Here is a 14,161-nt window from a genome sequence, read left to right on the forward strand (position 1 = left end):
ATTATTCTGTTTGAAGATCTAAGATCGTTAGAGTGATTATTTGTGCGAGCTATTTCCTTCAAACCAATCGATTTCTCCAGTTGAGTAAGTTGAAATTCTACTATTTCTTCCTTGGTCAAATCGATTTTCCTCTTGCATTTAAGTATTCTCTGCTTGCATGTGACTTCAGAGTCATCAATGTCTAATGTTTCTACATGTAGATAGATCATCCTATAAAATTGAAAGTGCTTTGATGTTTTAGGAGTTGTTAGAACTATCTTGCAAGTAGCGTAAGCTAATTTTATGCTTTTGCATGTGGTCATTTGATCAAATTGTAGGTTGTAAATTGAATGTGATCAAACCTTAAGTTTGAATTATTAATTGCTTTAATTTGTACTGTTTTGATTGCAAAATCTGTATTACATGTATTTAAATTATGCTCAAGTATGTGGTTTCGTTTTGCTAGATGGTTTTTATGTGAACTTGAATGAGAGAGTTTTAAATTGGGCAATTGAATATATTGGTACTAGTTAGGAAGTGTTTTTGAAACAGGTAAAACTAATAAAGGAGTGGAAAGCACCAATTTGAACAATGGAGCAAATTAAAACTCTACCATTCATGAATTTTTCTGTCATGGTTGGGCGGTATTAGGTAGGTCGTTTGGCACAAATATCAAAATTCAAGTCAGAGAGCAAGTTTCGTTTCAAGGCGCTAGATAATGGTTCGAACCGCTAGACACACTTGTTCTAGGGAGCTTTAATGGCCTCTAGCACTGAGCGTTGGTTTGCACCACTAGATGTGCTCATCACACAAAGCTTCAGGGGTCACCATCGTTAGGCATCGACCTATGTTGTTGGGCACTCAATGGAAAGTGAGCCCTTGTGACGATAGTGTTGGGCGCCCCTTAGGTACTATCGAGCGTCGATCTCGGTTGCTAGTTTCGTTTCACATTTTTTCCTGTTTTGATTGTTGATATTATTGATTTTCCAAAGGTTGTAGTGATGGTATGAGTTGGTATAATTCAAGGAATTCCATGGGAAAAATCCAATTTGTTGTGAATATCTTTAGCTTATGCATTGAGGTAAGGATTCAAATTGGAGCTATTTTGACACTCTACTAGACAATTCACACTCATGTAGAGTATAATTGGGTTGGATGGTGAAAGTAACAAGAAGTCTTAATCTTTTGACTGCTCCAAGGTTCATATGACGGTGTGAAGACTAACCTTATGTGTGGGAGGATGAAACCCGTTGGCAATAACTTTGCAAAAGTTTCGACCACAAGTGCTTATTTCTAATGAATCTGACCTTGATACATGTATCTAGATAATTGAATCCATAAGTGTTTGTTGAGACATGCTATTTTAGTATGATATCTATTTTGAAGGGTATGGTTACTATGTATGATAAAATTAATGTATATGATTTTCCTTCTGTAAATTAGATTATCCTCGTGTTTTTATTGACTTTGTTATGTTTGTGTTATTCATTTACAATATCACCATTAAATGGTGTGAGCAGATAAAGAAACAAGTGTTCATATAACTTAGGAAGGGGAGGATGCAACTCTTTAGTTATAGGTTATGAAAACTTTGTTTTGTTTCTATCTTTTGAAAAACTTGTACTTCTTTTGTGTTGTTTATAGTTTTATTTTGGTGTGTATATGTAACTACCTTATCCAATACCTATTTTCAGATACATGTAACAATGTATTTATATGTTTTGCCTCCTTGTTGATGATTACCAGAATTGAAATGTTTTGTTTATTAATACTCCACTATTAAATGACATGTTACACTTTCACTATATTTAAATAAACAAATCAAAATAATATTCTCTTAAAACATTTTTTAATAATTCATGTTGAAGCAATTTTTAAACAATTCACCAACTTTTACATTATTTCAATTCAAGATGAATTTTACGATTTAAATGGACGGAATATTAAACTATCTTGTCACTTTTCTTCCTATTACAAATATTTTTATAAGCAATACTTGTATTTTTTTATTTCTCTAATTAGTCATTTTTTCCGTTAACATGAGCAGCATAAAGTTTGCCCTAACTAATTTGTTCTTACTTGACAAAACCAGGTTTAGATTTTCAATACTCCTTCAATTCTTACTCTATTGCAGTTATGTTTCTTATTTGGCTATTCTTTTACTATTATTTTAGAAGAAAAAAAATCAAGAAAAATTAGTCATACTTCAAGGAGAGAGTACATACTATAGCAATTGAATTAAAGTGTTCCACAGTTAAAATGTGACTAATTATAACAATGAAATTGAAATTAATTGCTACCTCAAGTTGTACCAATAATTTAACTAACCTAATTAACAAATTAATCAACAAATTTAACTACAATATCATTTTTTTTATAAAATTAACTTTCACACTAGACAAGATAATTCATCCATATTCAAGGTTTATCACAAAAAAGAGAAACTTTTCCTAATTAGTAACACATCAATCTCAAAGTGTCAAACTCATATTTTGAAAAGTATATATTTTTTTTCTTTTGTAAATTGCAATGAGCTATGTGGACTATACAAAGTGAGAAAGAAGAGAGAAGAAAAATGATTACGTTTTTTGTCGGAAGAAAAAAAAGAAAAAGAAAAAAAGAATCTACAAACGGAAACGGACAAAACACAAGCCCGTACCACGGTCCGCAAAATCAACGGTTGTGCGGGTTCCTGCCGAAATCCGCGAGCTTCCGCGATCGGTTGGCACAAAACGACGCCGCAGAGGATATGTGGTGGGGCCCACCAGCACCCATTTCCTGGCCCAATCCTTTACTATTATTGGTAATATTATTGTTATGGGTCCAATGCTGGTTCTGGTTCGGACTCGCCCGAACCAGAGGACTCAGACAGAACGCCATGCTCGTCGACAGTCCCTTCGTTCCGCCGCTGAGCCGAGACCGCCGATGTGCCGTCGCCGGCGTCGGATTCTGTCTCTGAGGCGAACTCTCCGTCGAATTCCCGGAATCGGACCGCTCCTGCGCCGCCTCGTCGCTGAAATCGGCCGCCGTCGACGGCGACATACCTCGATCCGCGCGCCGGCATCTCCTTCTGTCGGTTTCGCCGCCTCTGTGGTGGCGCGCGGGGAGCATCATCGCGAACCACGACGACGCCGTGGACCGTTCCTCGCACGGTTCCCGACGCGCGGCGGCGGCCTCCGTCTTGTGCGATCTGCCGCGGAAGATGTTCGAGAGGATCCAGAACCTCCCGCCGCCGTGTCTCCTCTTCTCCGCCGCAGCTCCGCCGTCTCTCGCGGCGGGTTTAGCCTGCGGCGTGCCGTAGAACAGCCTCTCTCGGCGGCTGTCGCAGTCGGATTTCCTGCGCGCGACGTAGGGGGACACCGAGCGCGGGAAATTGATCGGCGCCGTTTTCTCCTCCGCCTTGGGCTTCCGTTCTCGTTGCGGAGATGCGTTTTCTCCTGATTGGGCTTGTGCATGGGCCTGAACCTGGGCCTGAACCTGGGCTGCGTAGATAGGCTGGAGACGCTCCCGGAGACACGAAGCGCAAACGCCGATGGTGCTGGTGAGGTCAGGTAAGTGCTTCTTACACCTCATTGTTGCGTTTTATTTAAAAATACGACACCGTTTCTCGTTTTATATATCTCGATGCTGGCAATTGTGTCGTTGCGAGTTAGGAGAGAAAAGAAAAAGCGAAGGATCTGACGAAGAATTTAAAGGAAAAAGCTTTGTCTTGTTCTTGCAAACACAAATAAACAAACAAATAGAAAAGGAGAGAAAGAGAGAGAGGGTTTGCTTAGTGTGGGTTTGAAGGTAAATAGAGAATGAAAAAAAATGCGAATAATAAGAGAAAATAAATAAATAAAAAAGAGAAAGAGAGGGTCAAAGAAAGTTACTTGGCATGATGGAAAAAGATGGAGGACCAGCTTTGTTAACAAGTTGGATAAGGAAAGGGTTTGGTTGATTACAACACCCCCCATTGGGGTCTGTCTTATTATTATCCATTAATTTTCCAATGGCTGCTTAATTCATTCATCAAAATAGTAAATCTCATAAACCCATACCATAACTGTTACAACTAATTCCTCTTTCTTTATCCAACAAAAGCTAATTTATTCATAAATGCTCATTAAAACTCTTTACTTACTCCATAAATATTTTTTTCTTTTTTCATATCATCCACCTTTTACAAATATTTTGTTGTGCAATTATCATACCAATATTTATTTTTATGAATGAAAATTGTTTTGTGTGTGGGATTAGTTTATTTTAACATGTGCTGGTGAACATGGATTAGAAAGTGGGAGGGGGAGAGAGAAATTTTTAATGGGTTTGATGAAAATATAAAATGCTGAGAAAGAAGCAATCGGAAGGGTGTTGACTTTTGATTAGATATTTAAGATTAGATAATTTTAATGATTAATTGATGTAATGTTTTGTCTTGCGGGGTTTCTTGGTTTTCGATAAGATAAAACAAATCATTGGTTTTTCATTTTTTTTTATTTCCCAGTAGTATTTGGGAGAACGTGTATTTACTAGTTTTTTTTTCTCTCTCACTAGATTAATAAATTATAAATTTAATTTATTTGATTACTTCAAAAAGTAATTAATTAATTAAACATTCTCTTATTTATTTAATAGTTGTTTAATTACCAAGTCTATTGTTCCCTTATCCATACGTGACCGGTGTTTTGCGGAGAACCGGAATTTGTTGACTTTTTGTTTAATAGTAATATTTAAGATAAAAGTTTTCGAATTCACAGTTCTTTTGAGTCCATAAAACAATGTTGTTGTTATTTCTTTTTTATAATTACATTCAGACAAAATATGTGTAAGATAAGGTGAATGTTTTTTATATTATTATCTAATTAAAAAATTACTGTATATAATAAATTTATTAATTTTAAACGGTTATTTCAAAATTATATTAACAATAAATTTTTATTATAATAGTGTATAAATAAAATTATAAAAAATTAAACAAATTTATAAATTATTAACATATTGGTATCTCATAAACTTTCCTTTTTCACTTTTTTACTAACTGTGGTCTGGTTGGACGTGAACTTGAATCTTCAGGATGACGTTAATTTGTTGGACCTAGTCCTCTTTAAATTGATTCACTTAAAATTTTGAATTTTTAACCAAATTAAATTATTCTTAAACATGTACTTAGTCTTATTTTTATCTTTTCTAAGATATTAGTGTTCTTACGTTGTTTTAAAACTATCTTGTGTCTTCACATTATTATTAGGAAATTTAATTTAATGAAAATTAATATTATTAGGAAATTAAATTAAAGACTGTTTGCTCTATACTACTATTGGAGTATCAAATGAATTAAATTTTTTAATTAACAGAAGTATAGTTCCAGTATCATTATAATGACACTTTATGATTCTCTTTTTTCGAAAATATCGCAATCCTCTCTTTGAAATTATTGTGCTTCAAACTTTACTTTGTAATAATGAGAATAAAGTGTCTACAAGATCTTTATTTTACCTTCTTTTCACTCAACATAAATGAGCTTTACAGCTTTAGACAATGAAACAAAACTGCAAAAAAATACATAAAGTTTAAACTATAATTTTAGTACTCACTATTAATTGCTAATGATAATTATTGATTACCGATAAAAAGCTTTTTTACACTAAATGGCTTAATTTGTCTCAATGAGAGAAACTATAACATATTCTAATTTAAATTAATGGAAAATAATATAATTTAGAAAAGTTACATAATTTTTTTTTACAAATTAACTTATGTGAAACCAATTTTAACTTATTAAAGAAATAATTTTATTTTATTCTATTTTTTATAGTTCTTTTTTCACAAAATTACTAAAATCCTATCCCTAGTTTCAAGTCCAAAAGGATTCGTTTAGTTTAAAAAGTTAATTTCCTTTATTTATAACTATATATAAGCGAAATGCTGTTTTGGTATAAAAACATTTATGTGTATCTTATTTATTATTATAATAAATATTATCATTACTATGAATATTTCTTTCATAATTTTATTTACAATTTTTCACATCGTTTAATAACACATTATATTCATTATTTATTGTATAATCACTGTTATCACTTCTGTTTATATTATAAAAGTATCCAGTGCTTTTTTTTTTAATCTCACTAGTATGTTACAAGAGGATTTGGTGAAAGGTGACACCAAAAGTAAGGAGCTGTATTTAGATTTTTAAATTGATGTACCTAATTGGTTGGTGAGTTATAACTCATTAAATTAAATATTGCAATTTACGAGCAACGGATATATGAAAATGAAAAAATAAAATAAACTATTTCATCTATGCTATGCTAAAGTTTACATTTTAGATTGTTTTTACCAGCACTTAGTTATATTCTTACTTTTTTTCAACCTTTGTTGGTTGGAATTGTTACTTTATTTGGTGTAAATAATTGTACTTGTAGGTTTAAGTGGAAATATTTTAACCTATTGAATTGGCATTTTTACTTTTCAGAAAGAGGGTAAGTATTTGCTACGCAGTTAATGCAAATAAAGCCATTTATTTATTATGTGTAAGAACTTTTGTTTTAATATTGCAGGACACTCTTTATTTTGTTTGTTAACCGACACAAGCTTCGCATTTACAATACAACTAAAATCAAAATGAAAAAAAAAAAAACACATTTCAAATTTATTATTTATTATTTCTAAGAAATTAAAGTATATACAATAAAACTCTTGTTTTCTTCACATATTCGATTCGATATTCTTAATATTTTCACTTTCTTCTTACTAGCACACACATGAATGTATATTTTAAATATGCATGATATTATATTAGTAGATGATGATAATATAATGTTTTTAAGTTAATATACAAAATAAAAAGATAAAAGAATAATAATTGATAAATAGAGAAAAAGGCGATCTTTTAGTTACAATTGTTTTTCTTTATGTTATGCAAGCATTTCTACTAGTTTTGTTTTTTTTTCTTGTTTTATTTTATCTTTACCTCAAATAAAAATTTTAAATTTTTTAATGTGAATAACTAAAAAAAAGTGTATTTGATTGTTTTATTTATTAAAAAAGTGACGTATAATATAAGTTATGTATTAAAAGTGTCATTATTATAAGCTTTAATTATAGTAATTTATATGCTTATAAAGGTTTATTTGTTATAAATATTTATCATATATACCACGTGTTTAAATGCTAAAAATATTAAAGAAAATATGTCATGCATTCATTATACAACAATAAGTGTATGTAGTAAGTTTTTTGAGTGTCATATCAGTTTTCTTAAATTGTCATATCATCTCTACTTTATAATTAGTTAATAGAAAACAAAATACTTTACATTTTAAGTGTATAACTTAAGTTTGGTTCGGATAAAAGGATGAAGAGCGAGAAAGTTAAACAAGAAAAGATTTTTGAATTAATAAAAAATGAAATAAAATATTCTTCTACTAATTTCTTTTATTTTAATATATGTTGATTATTAATTATTATATTAAAAACATAAATATTAATTAATACGTACTAATCTATTATGTCCAAAATATAATTACTTATATTACTTTTTACTAAACATTATGAGAAAATATATATAAAAGAAAAAGACGAGAAATATTGAAGCCTTTGTGATGGGAAATTTGTATTAATAATTAATGTACTGAAACTTTCTCTCTACTTAAGTAATGTTAAAACCAAAAACTATGTACATTATTTTACCTATAATAAATTATATTCCTTGCTTGGTTGGCAACCTCACAGATAATGTTATGCTATTGATTGTTGTTTTGTTATAAGTTCAAATAATTGTAGTTTGTTGAACATGTCAAATAATTCATATTTTTTTTTCAAATTGTTTTCGGACAGTGAAAAACTTTCTTTCTACTAGTTATGAAATTGACGTAAAACGAAAAACAACTTCCTTTTGTGATTTTATTTCAAGAGCTTTTTCATATATGTTTAATCAAATTATTTTTTTCACGAGTTAAAATTAACTCATGCACTCAATTTTATAAAATTGGTGGCATCTTAAAATATAAAATTTGGTTTTAATTTAATAGTTTTGCTTTGTCTTTTTCTCCTTTCAATATTTTGTTTTATTGAGAAAATGGTATAAAATAAAGTTACCCTTAAACGGTGGTGTTTATATGTTAAGTGACGCAAGCATGACACGAGCAATGCAACTTAATTAGGGAAGAAATTTTTTTTATAGATAACTAATTCATTACAAGTTTAATGTTAATATATTTTTATCCGAATTAATAAAGAAACATTGTTTATAATTTTAATAATAATTATTATCAAAAGCCAGTAAAGAGTAGTATCTATAATGATTTTTGATGAATAAAAATGTAAAATTATTTTTTATTATGGATAAGCACTTTGTTTGTATTTTATTATTTAGGTGTACAAAAGAACAGAAAAGGAAGACGACAATTTCTGATAATCCTGGGGCATACGCCACCAGCCAATGACAAAGTCCCAGGAATGAGTTTGAATATTTCTTCTTTTTATATATATATATATATATATATATATATATATATATATATATATATATATATATATATATAACGGCCAGTTATTAATGGAATTCCTTGTCGGTTCTCTGTAAAATACTCGTTTGGGCGGGGACTTCCAAATACATCGTAAGCTAGACCTGTACTGACAAATAACCAACCTGCAATGAATAGGGAGGGTATAGTAATGCTATGAATAATCCAGTATCAGATACTGGTAATAATATCAGCAAAAGAACGTTTTCCTGTGCTTTCAGACATCTTGAACTCCAGATATTCTTGTACAGTCAAAAGGGAGGGATCGAGTCCATAAAAGACGAGATCAGTAAGGCGAAATTTACTGAAATAGAATTCTTGTTAGATCGTCCATTTTGTTATATATATATATATATATATATATATATATATATATATATATATATATATATATATATATATATATATATATATATAACTATTTTCTCAAATAAATAAGCAACTTTTCTATGGAATCCACACAGTGGCAAAAATGTAATGTCAAAACCTTTGAATATTTCTGATGAAAGGAACTGTGTTTATCAGAAAAGGAAGTAGTGAAGATAGGATAATAATATTTTCTTTTTTGTTTTAATTAAGTTTTAAGTGTTTTATAAATTTATTTATTTTACTTCATTTTTTTATATATATTTTTTTAGTTTATTGGATGTTCAAAAATTCTATATATATTTCTAATTAAATGTATATATAATTAATGTTTTTATTTAATGATATGATTATTATTTTATTCCATTAGTTTTTTTATTTTTTGTCAATCTTCATATTTTAAAATATGATTAATAGAAAACAATATTATAGTTAAAAAAATTATTTTGACACATATTTTATATTCTTCTGATATATTATTTTTCACTTTTTTATTACATAAAACATATGAAATGAGTGTAAGTATATCAAATTACTATTATCCTTATAGTTAATGTAAAGTGACAGATGATTATTATTATTTTAATTAACCTTGATACTTTTCTACATTAATTATAACATTTCATTTTTTTAACATGCGGAGACAAACTAACAAGACCACAAAATAAGATAAAATACATACTACTACCCATAAAAAAACTGCAAATTTATTTGAAAACATATAAATTTGTTAGAGACTTCAAATGATGTAAGCCTAATATTAATTTAAAAACTTAGTAAATACTAATTACAGTTAGCCTAATATTAATTTAACACGAGATTATTCATGGCACTTTAACCTCCCATAATCATCTCTCTAATCTACTTTTACTATATGTTATTATTATTATTTTTCTTTAATTGTTATGATGAGGGAGTTTATGTGAGAAAGCATGTGAAAAGATAAGACAAATGAAAACTTTGTGTAACTTTCTTTCAAAGCCGTGTTTATTAACACCATGTACAAGAATGTTATCATAACAACAAAGTTTGATTTATAATTGATTTCTTTTTCTCTCCTTTTTAGTTAATTTAGGGTTTTTGTTTCACCTTTAATGTTTTATCAATTTTATTTGGAAGTATTAAAATGGGTTAGAATTTGTGAATCAATCTAACTCATCAAACATTTAAACCAGATTTAGTTGAAAAAATATATAAATTATACTTATTATAGGTTAGAATGAACCAGTTTATCTAGTTAGTAAATTAAGCAAGTTTAATCTGAAATGGTAGTGGTTTGACCTTTATAAAATTACTTAATTTATGATGTACCAAACTGTATGATTTGAAGATTCTTATCCCATAAGTCACATCCTCTTCAGACCCAATCACGAAACCTCTTATCAATCCCAAAGTCTTTTTAATTATTATTATTATTTTTATGGTATCTCTTTTTTTATATATAATAATAATAGTAATAATAAAGTTAAAAAAATATGTATACATATTTTTTAAACTTCTTCTTCTTTTTTATTATATATATATATATATATATATATATATATATATATATATATATATATATATATGTCATTCTCATATAATACGTAAGTACAAGTACTCGATCCATATACAAATGTTTGTTCCAGAATTTAATTTGTGTACAGAGTGACACTCACAAGAATATTTATATTCTTAAATTACTAATGACTTGAGTTATTAAAAAATATAGAAGTTTGTAATTTGAAAATTTATATTGTTGAACTGGAGTATTCTTTATTTATATTGTTTTAAACATTACTAATATATTAGTATTACACTTTAAGGTTTTTGTTTGTGAAATTGACCTCATGGTTAGTAGAATAACATCTTTTATAGATTAACTGTTTAATTTTATTTTTCAATTCTGTAACTTTTCATTTTCAAACTCGTATTTTCATAACTCTTTGTATTATTATTATTATCGTAACACCTCAACTAATAGTTACATTACTATTAATCAATAAAAAAATACAAAAATATTTATAAAATATTTACATTCTTCTTTTAAAATTTGGAAAAAAAAAATTCTTCTTCATAAAAATCATATTTTATTTACACCAGTTCAAAAAAAATTAAAATCAAAACATAAATATATGTCCTTTTTTTATCTTTTCAACTTATATATATATATATATATATATATATATATATATATATATATATATATATTATTCACATCTCATCCATATATTCCAAATGGATACAATTTTAATTTACTTGACAGAAAAATATCGTTATAACAATAAGCACACACAAAGTTATAATTTTCTCCTTTCCTTAAATATATTGAAAATTGAGATGCTAATTCTAATTCTGCAATTTGGATTCAATTGGATTAAGATTTTCATTACTAGTTTGTAAGAGACAACAAAAAGATAAATTCTCCGAGTAATAATTCAACAATTTATGGTTTGGTTATAGGGTTATAGTCATTAAGAGATTGTGGTTCTATATATATGACATAAATCTTACACATATAATGCATTTGACACTACTTTTACCCAAAAATCTAAAGGCAATGAGATCATGGACATTTATTCTTATATAATGTTTAACTTTGTCTATTATATCCAATGTGGAACTTTTTGACTCACTCTTGGACTATTTCCAACAAAAAATAATAAATTATAATTTAGAATTTTAGAGTTACCTTGCAAATAGATTTACTCCACACTCCATATGTACTAGTCAACTACTATAATTCAACCATGAAAGAAACTTCTATCGTAGTTAACATATTCTGTTCTTATAGGACAAAGTTGTACTCCATAAGCCTGCTAAATTGCTCTAGTGCTCGGTTACTGGCTTGGTGTCTTTCTACTCCGATGACGGCACATGGGTGCCTGCAAAAGACACTCTGATGCTCAAGTTAGCACTGGTGATGTCAGGGATTCAGAGAATATTTTAATGTGTAATCATTGCATAGAACAATGTGCTATTTATACCTTTTTTACCTGTGGATCCCACCTAGAATGGGCCTTTGGGCCCAAAATACCTCTTTTAACTATTTCTGGATCTAGTGGAAGTAGATAAAATTACAATAAGAACCCTTCAAAGTTGTTAATGGGCAACTCACGAACTAAAGTGGCTGAGTACTACATACTTGTGGAAGATTTCAAGTATAAGGCATCCCGTAGGCGAACATGTGAGGTTGGGAGGTTGGGTACTCTTGGGCTGCATAATCAATTGATCGTTTATGGCTGCTTACTACATACTGAGGGGTTCCTTAGTGTAGAGTAAGCAGTCTTGTGGTTGTTGATATCCGCTTACTGCATACCAATGGGTTCCTTAGTATAGAGTAAACGGATTCGCGGTTGTTGATGTCCGCTTACTGCATACTAAGGGGTTTCTCAATATAGAGTAAGTAGCTTCGTGGTTGATTATGTCCGCTTACTGCATACTAAGGGGTTCCTCAATATAGAGTAAGCGGCTTCGTGGTTGCTGATCTCCGCTTACTGTATACTAAAGGGTTCCTTAGTATAGAGTAAGCGGCCTTGTGGTTGCTGATGTCCGCTTACTGTATACTAAGAGGTTCCTCAGTATAGAATAAGCAGCCCCGTGATTGCTGATGTCCGCTTACTGCATACTAAGAGATTCCTGAATGTAGAGTAAGCAGTCTTGTGGTTGTTGATATCCGCTTACTGCATACCAATGGGTTCCTTAGTATAGAATAAGCGATTTTGTGGTTGTTGATGTCCAGTTACTGCATAGTAAGGGGTTTCTTAGTATAGAGTAAGCAACTTCATGGATGTTGATGTCCGCTTACTGCATATTAAGGGGTTTCTTAGTATAGAGTAAGTGGCTTCATGGGTTTGTGGTGTCTGCTTACTGCATACTGTATGTACTTGTTCCTGATTTGTAGTATGGTTGAGACACTTACTGTTTACTAAGGGGTTCCTTAGTATAGAATAGGTGGCCTTGAAGGTTGTTAGTGGTCATTTTTACTGTGTATTGTGTGTACTTGTATCTGGTTCATGGTAGTTGGGACATATTCAACCTTCACAAATATGAATAAACCCATCAATTTGGTTGATAGATTTTGTGCATATTGTTTTCTCTCTCCATAAAATGAACTCATCATAAGCATCTAAAACTGTTAATCACATTCCTTTTTACATTCCAATGGTTTTTCTACTTCGAATTGTTAAATTTTTTCGTGACCTCGATGGATGATGGTAATTGTTTCACTTGGATATTTTTGCTTACACATAAATCTAAAGTTAGTAATATTATAAAGCATTTCTTTTTTGCCAAATGGTTCAAACTCAATTCAATTCATGACAAAGGTAAAGTGTTTCAGGTATGATAATACAAAAGAACTTGTTCTTATCCTTTTTTTTTGTTTACCATAGCAAGAAATCTTCCATAAATTTATTTTTTTGTGTTGAAAGACCTGAAGAAAATTGAATGGTTGAAAGAAAAACAATTACAACAAATTGAAAAAAAAGGAAACATAATAACATATTATATGTAATATTTATAATATCTGTGATAGAGACGAAGCTAAAAGGAGAATTCCTAAACTAAAAAATGTAATCGAAATTGTAAAAAAATAAAGTATGATTTACTTATTTTTAAATTTTCATCTTTATTGGGTTGGTGAGTCAATAAAGCAATGCATTTGTTATACGAAGAACACAGTGCATCGCATAATTTTTACTCATAATTAAGTTTTAACAACTTTACAAATTACAACCAATTTTTAGTTTAAAAAAGGAACTTTAACTTCCCAAACATACTCTTAACTTTTAATCAAAAACTAAAATGAAAATAATAAGATTTTATTGCCTTAGGTTAGTGGTATACAAGTTGGTTGTTGGCTTTGGCTTAGTGCACACAATCATGGCCATTCAGGTTATCATAAAGTTTCAACTGAAATCCAAACTTTGCTTCCAAGTTGGAAATATTTTGGTATAAAGAAAGGAGAACAATAAGCATTAACAATGATGATAATGAAAAAAAATCAACAATGAAGTGAGAGCATAGAAGATATTCTAGAAAGGAACAAGAAAAGGATATTGCTTGAGTGTACCAAATATAGAAAAAAGTTTAATTCTTAATCTCTTTATGTTTCAGCAAAAAAGAAAAAATATTTTACGCGTCTAAATATGTTATAATCTGTTTTAGTTTTGATTTTTGTTTGTTATGTTTGGAGATTTCGCAGCTGATCATGTTTGTACGAACTTTTCCAAGAACTTGTTATAGGAGAGAGAAAATAAAAAAGGAAATACTTTTTTTTGTATGTATATATTAGAATTAATTAATGTATAAAATAAATATATATA

At 29.5% G+C, this 14,161-nt stretch overlaps 1 protein-coding gene across 1 annotated transcript; it reads right to left on the bottom strand.

Moving 5' to 3' along the window:
* Positions 1-2,450: 2,450 nt before the first annotated feature.
* LOC114165989 (uncharacterized) lies at positions 2,451-3,891 on the bottom strand. Its single transcript, XM_028050636.2, has one exon. It carries the CDS (start codon positions 3,550-3,552, stop codon positions 2,653-2,655), a length of 900 nt encoding a protein of 299 aa, XP_027906437.2. The 5' UTR covers positions 3,553-3,891; the 3' UTR covers positions 2,451-2,652.
* Positions 3,892-14,161: the final 10,270 nt, after the last annotated feature.

Source organism: Vigna unguiculata, chromosome 10 (assembly GCF_037176805.1).
Source record: "Vigna unguiculata cultivar grain cowpea cultivar isolate G323 ecotype 2 chromosome 10, ASM3717680v1, whole genome shotgun sequence".
Classification (NCBI taxonomy): Eukaryota; Viridiplantae; Streptophyta; class Magnoliopsida; order Fabales; family Fabaceae; genus Vigna; species Vigna unguiculata.

Coding starts and splice junctions, on each gene's coding strand:
- LOC114165989 (XM_028050636.2), bottom strand. CDS start 3,552: ATGAGGTGTAAGAAGCACTTACCTGACCTCACCAGCACCATCGGCGTT.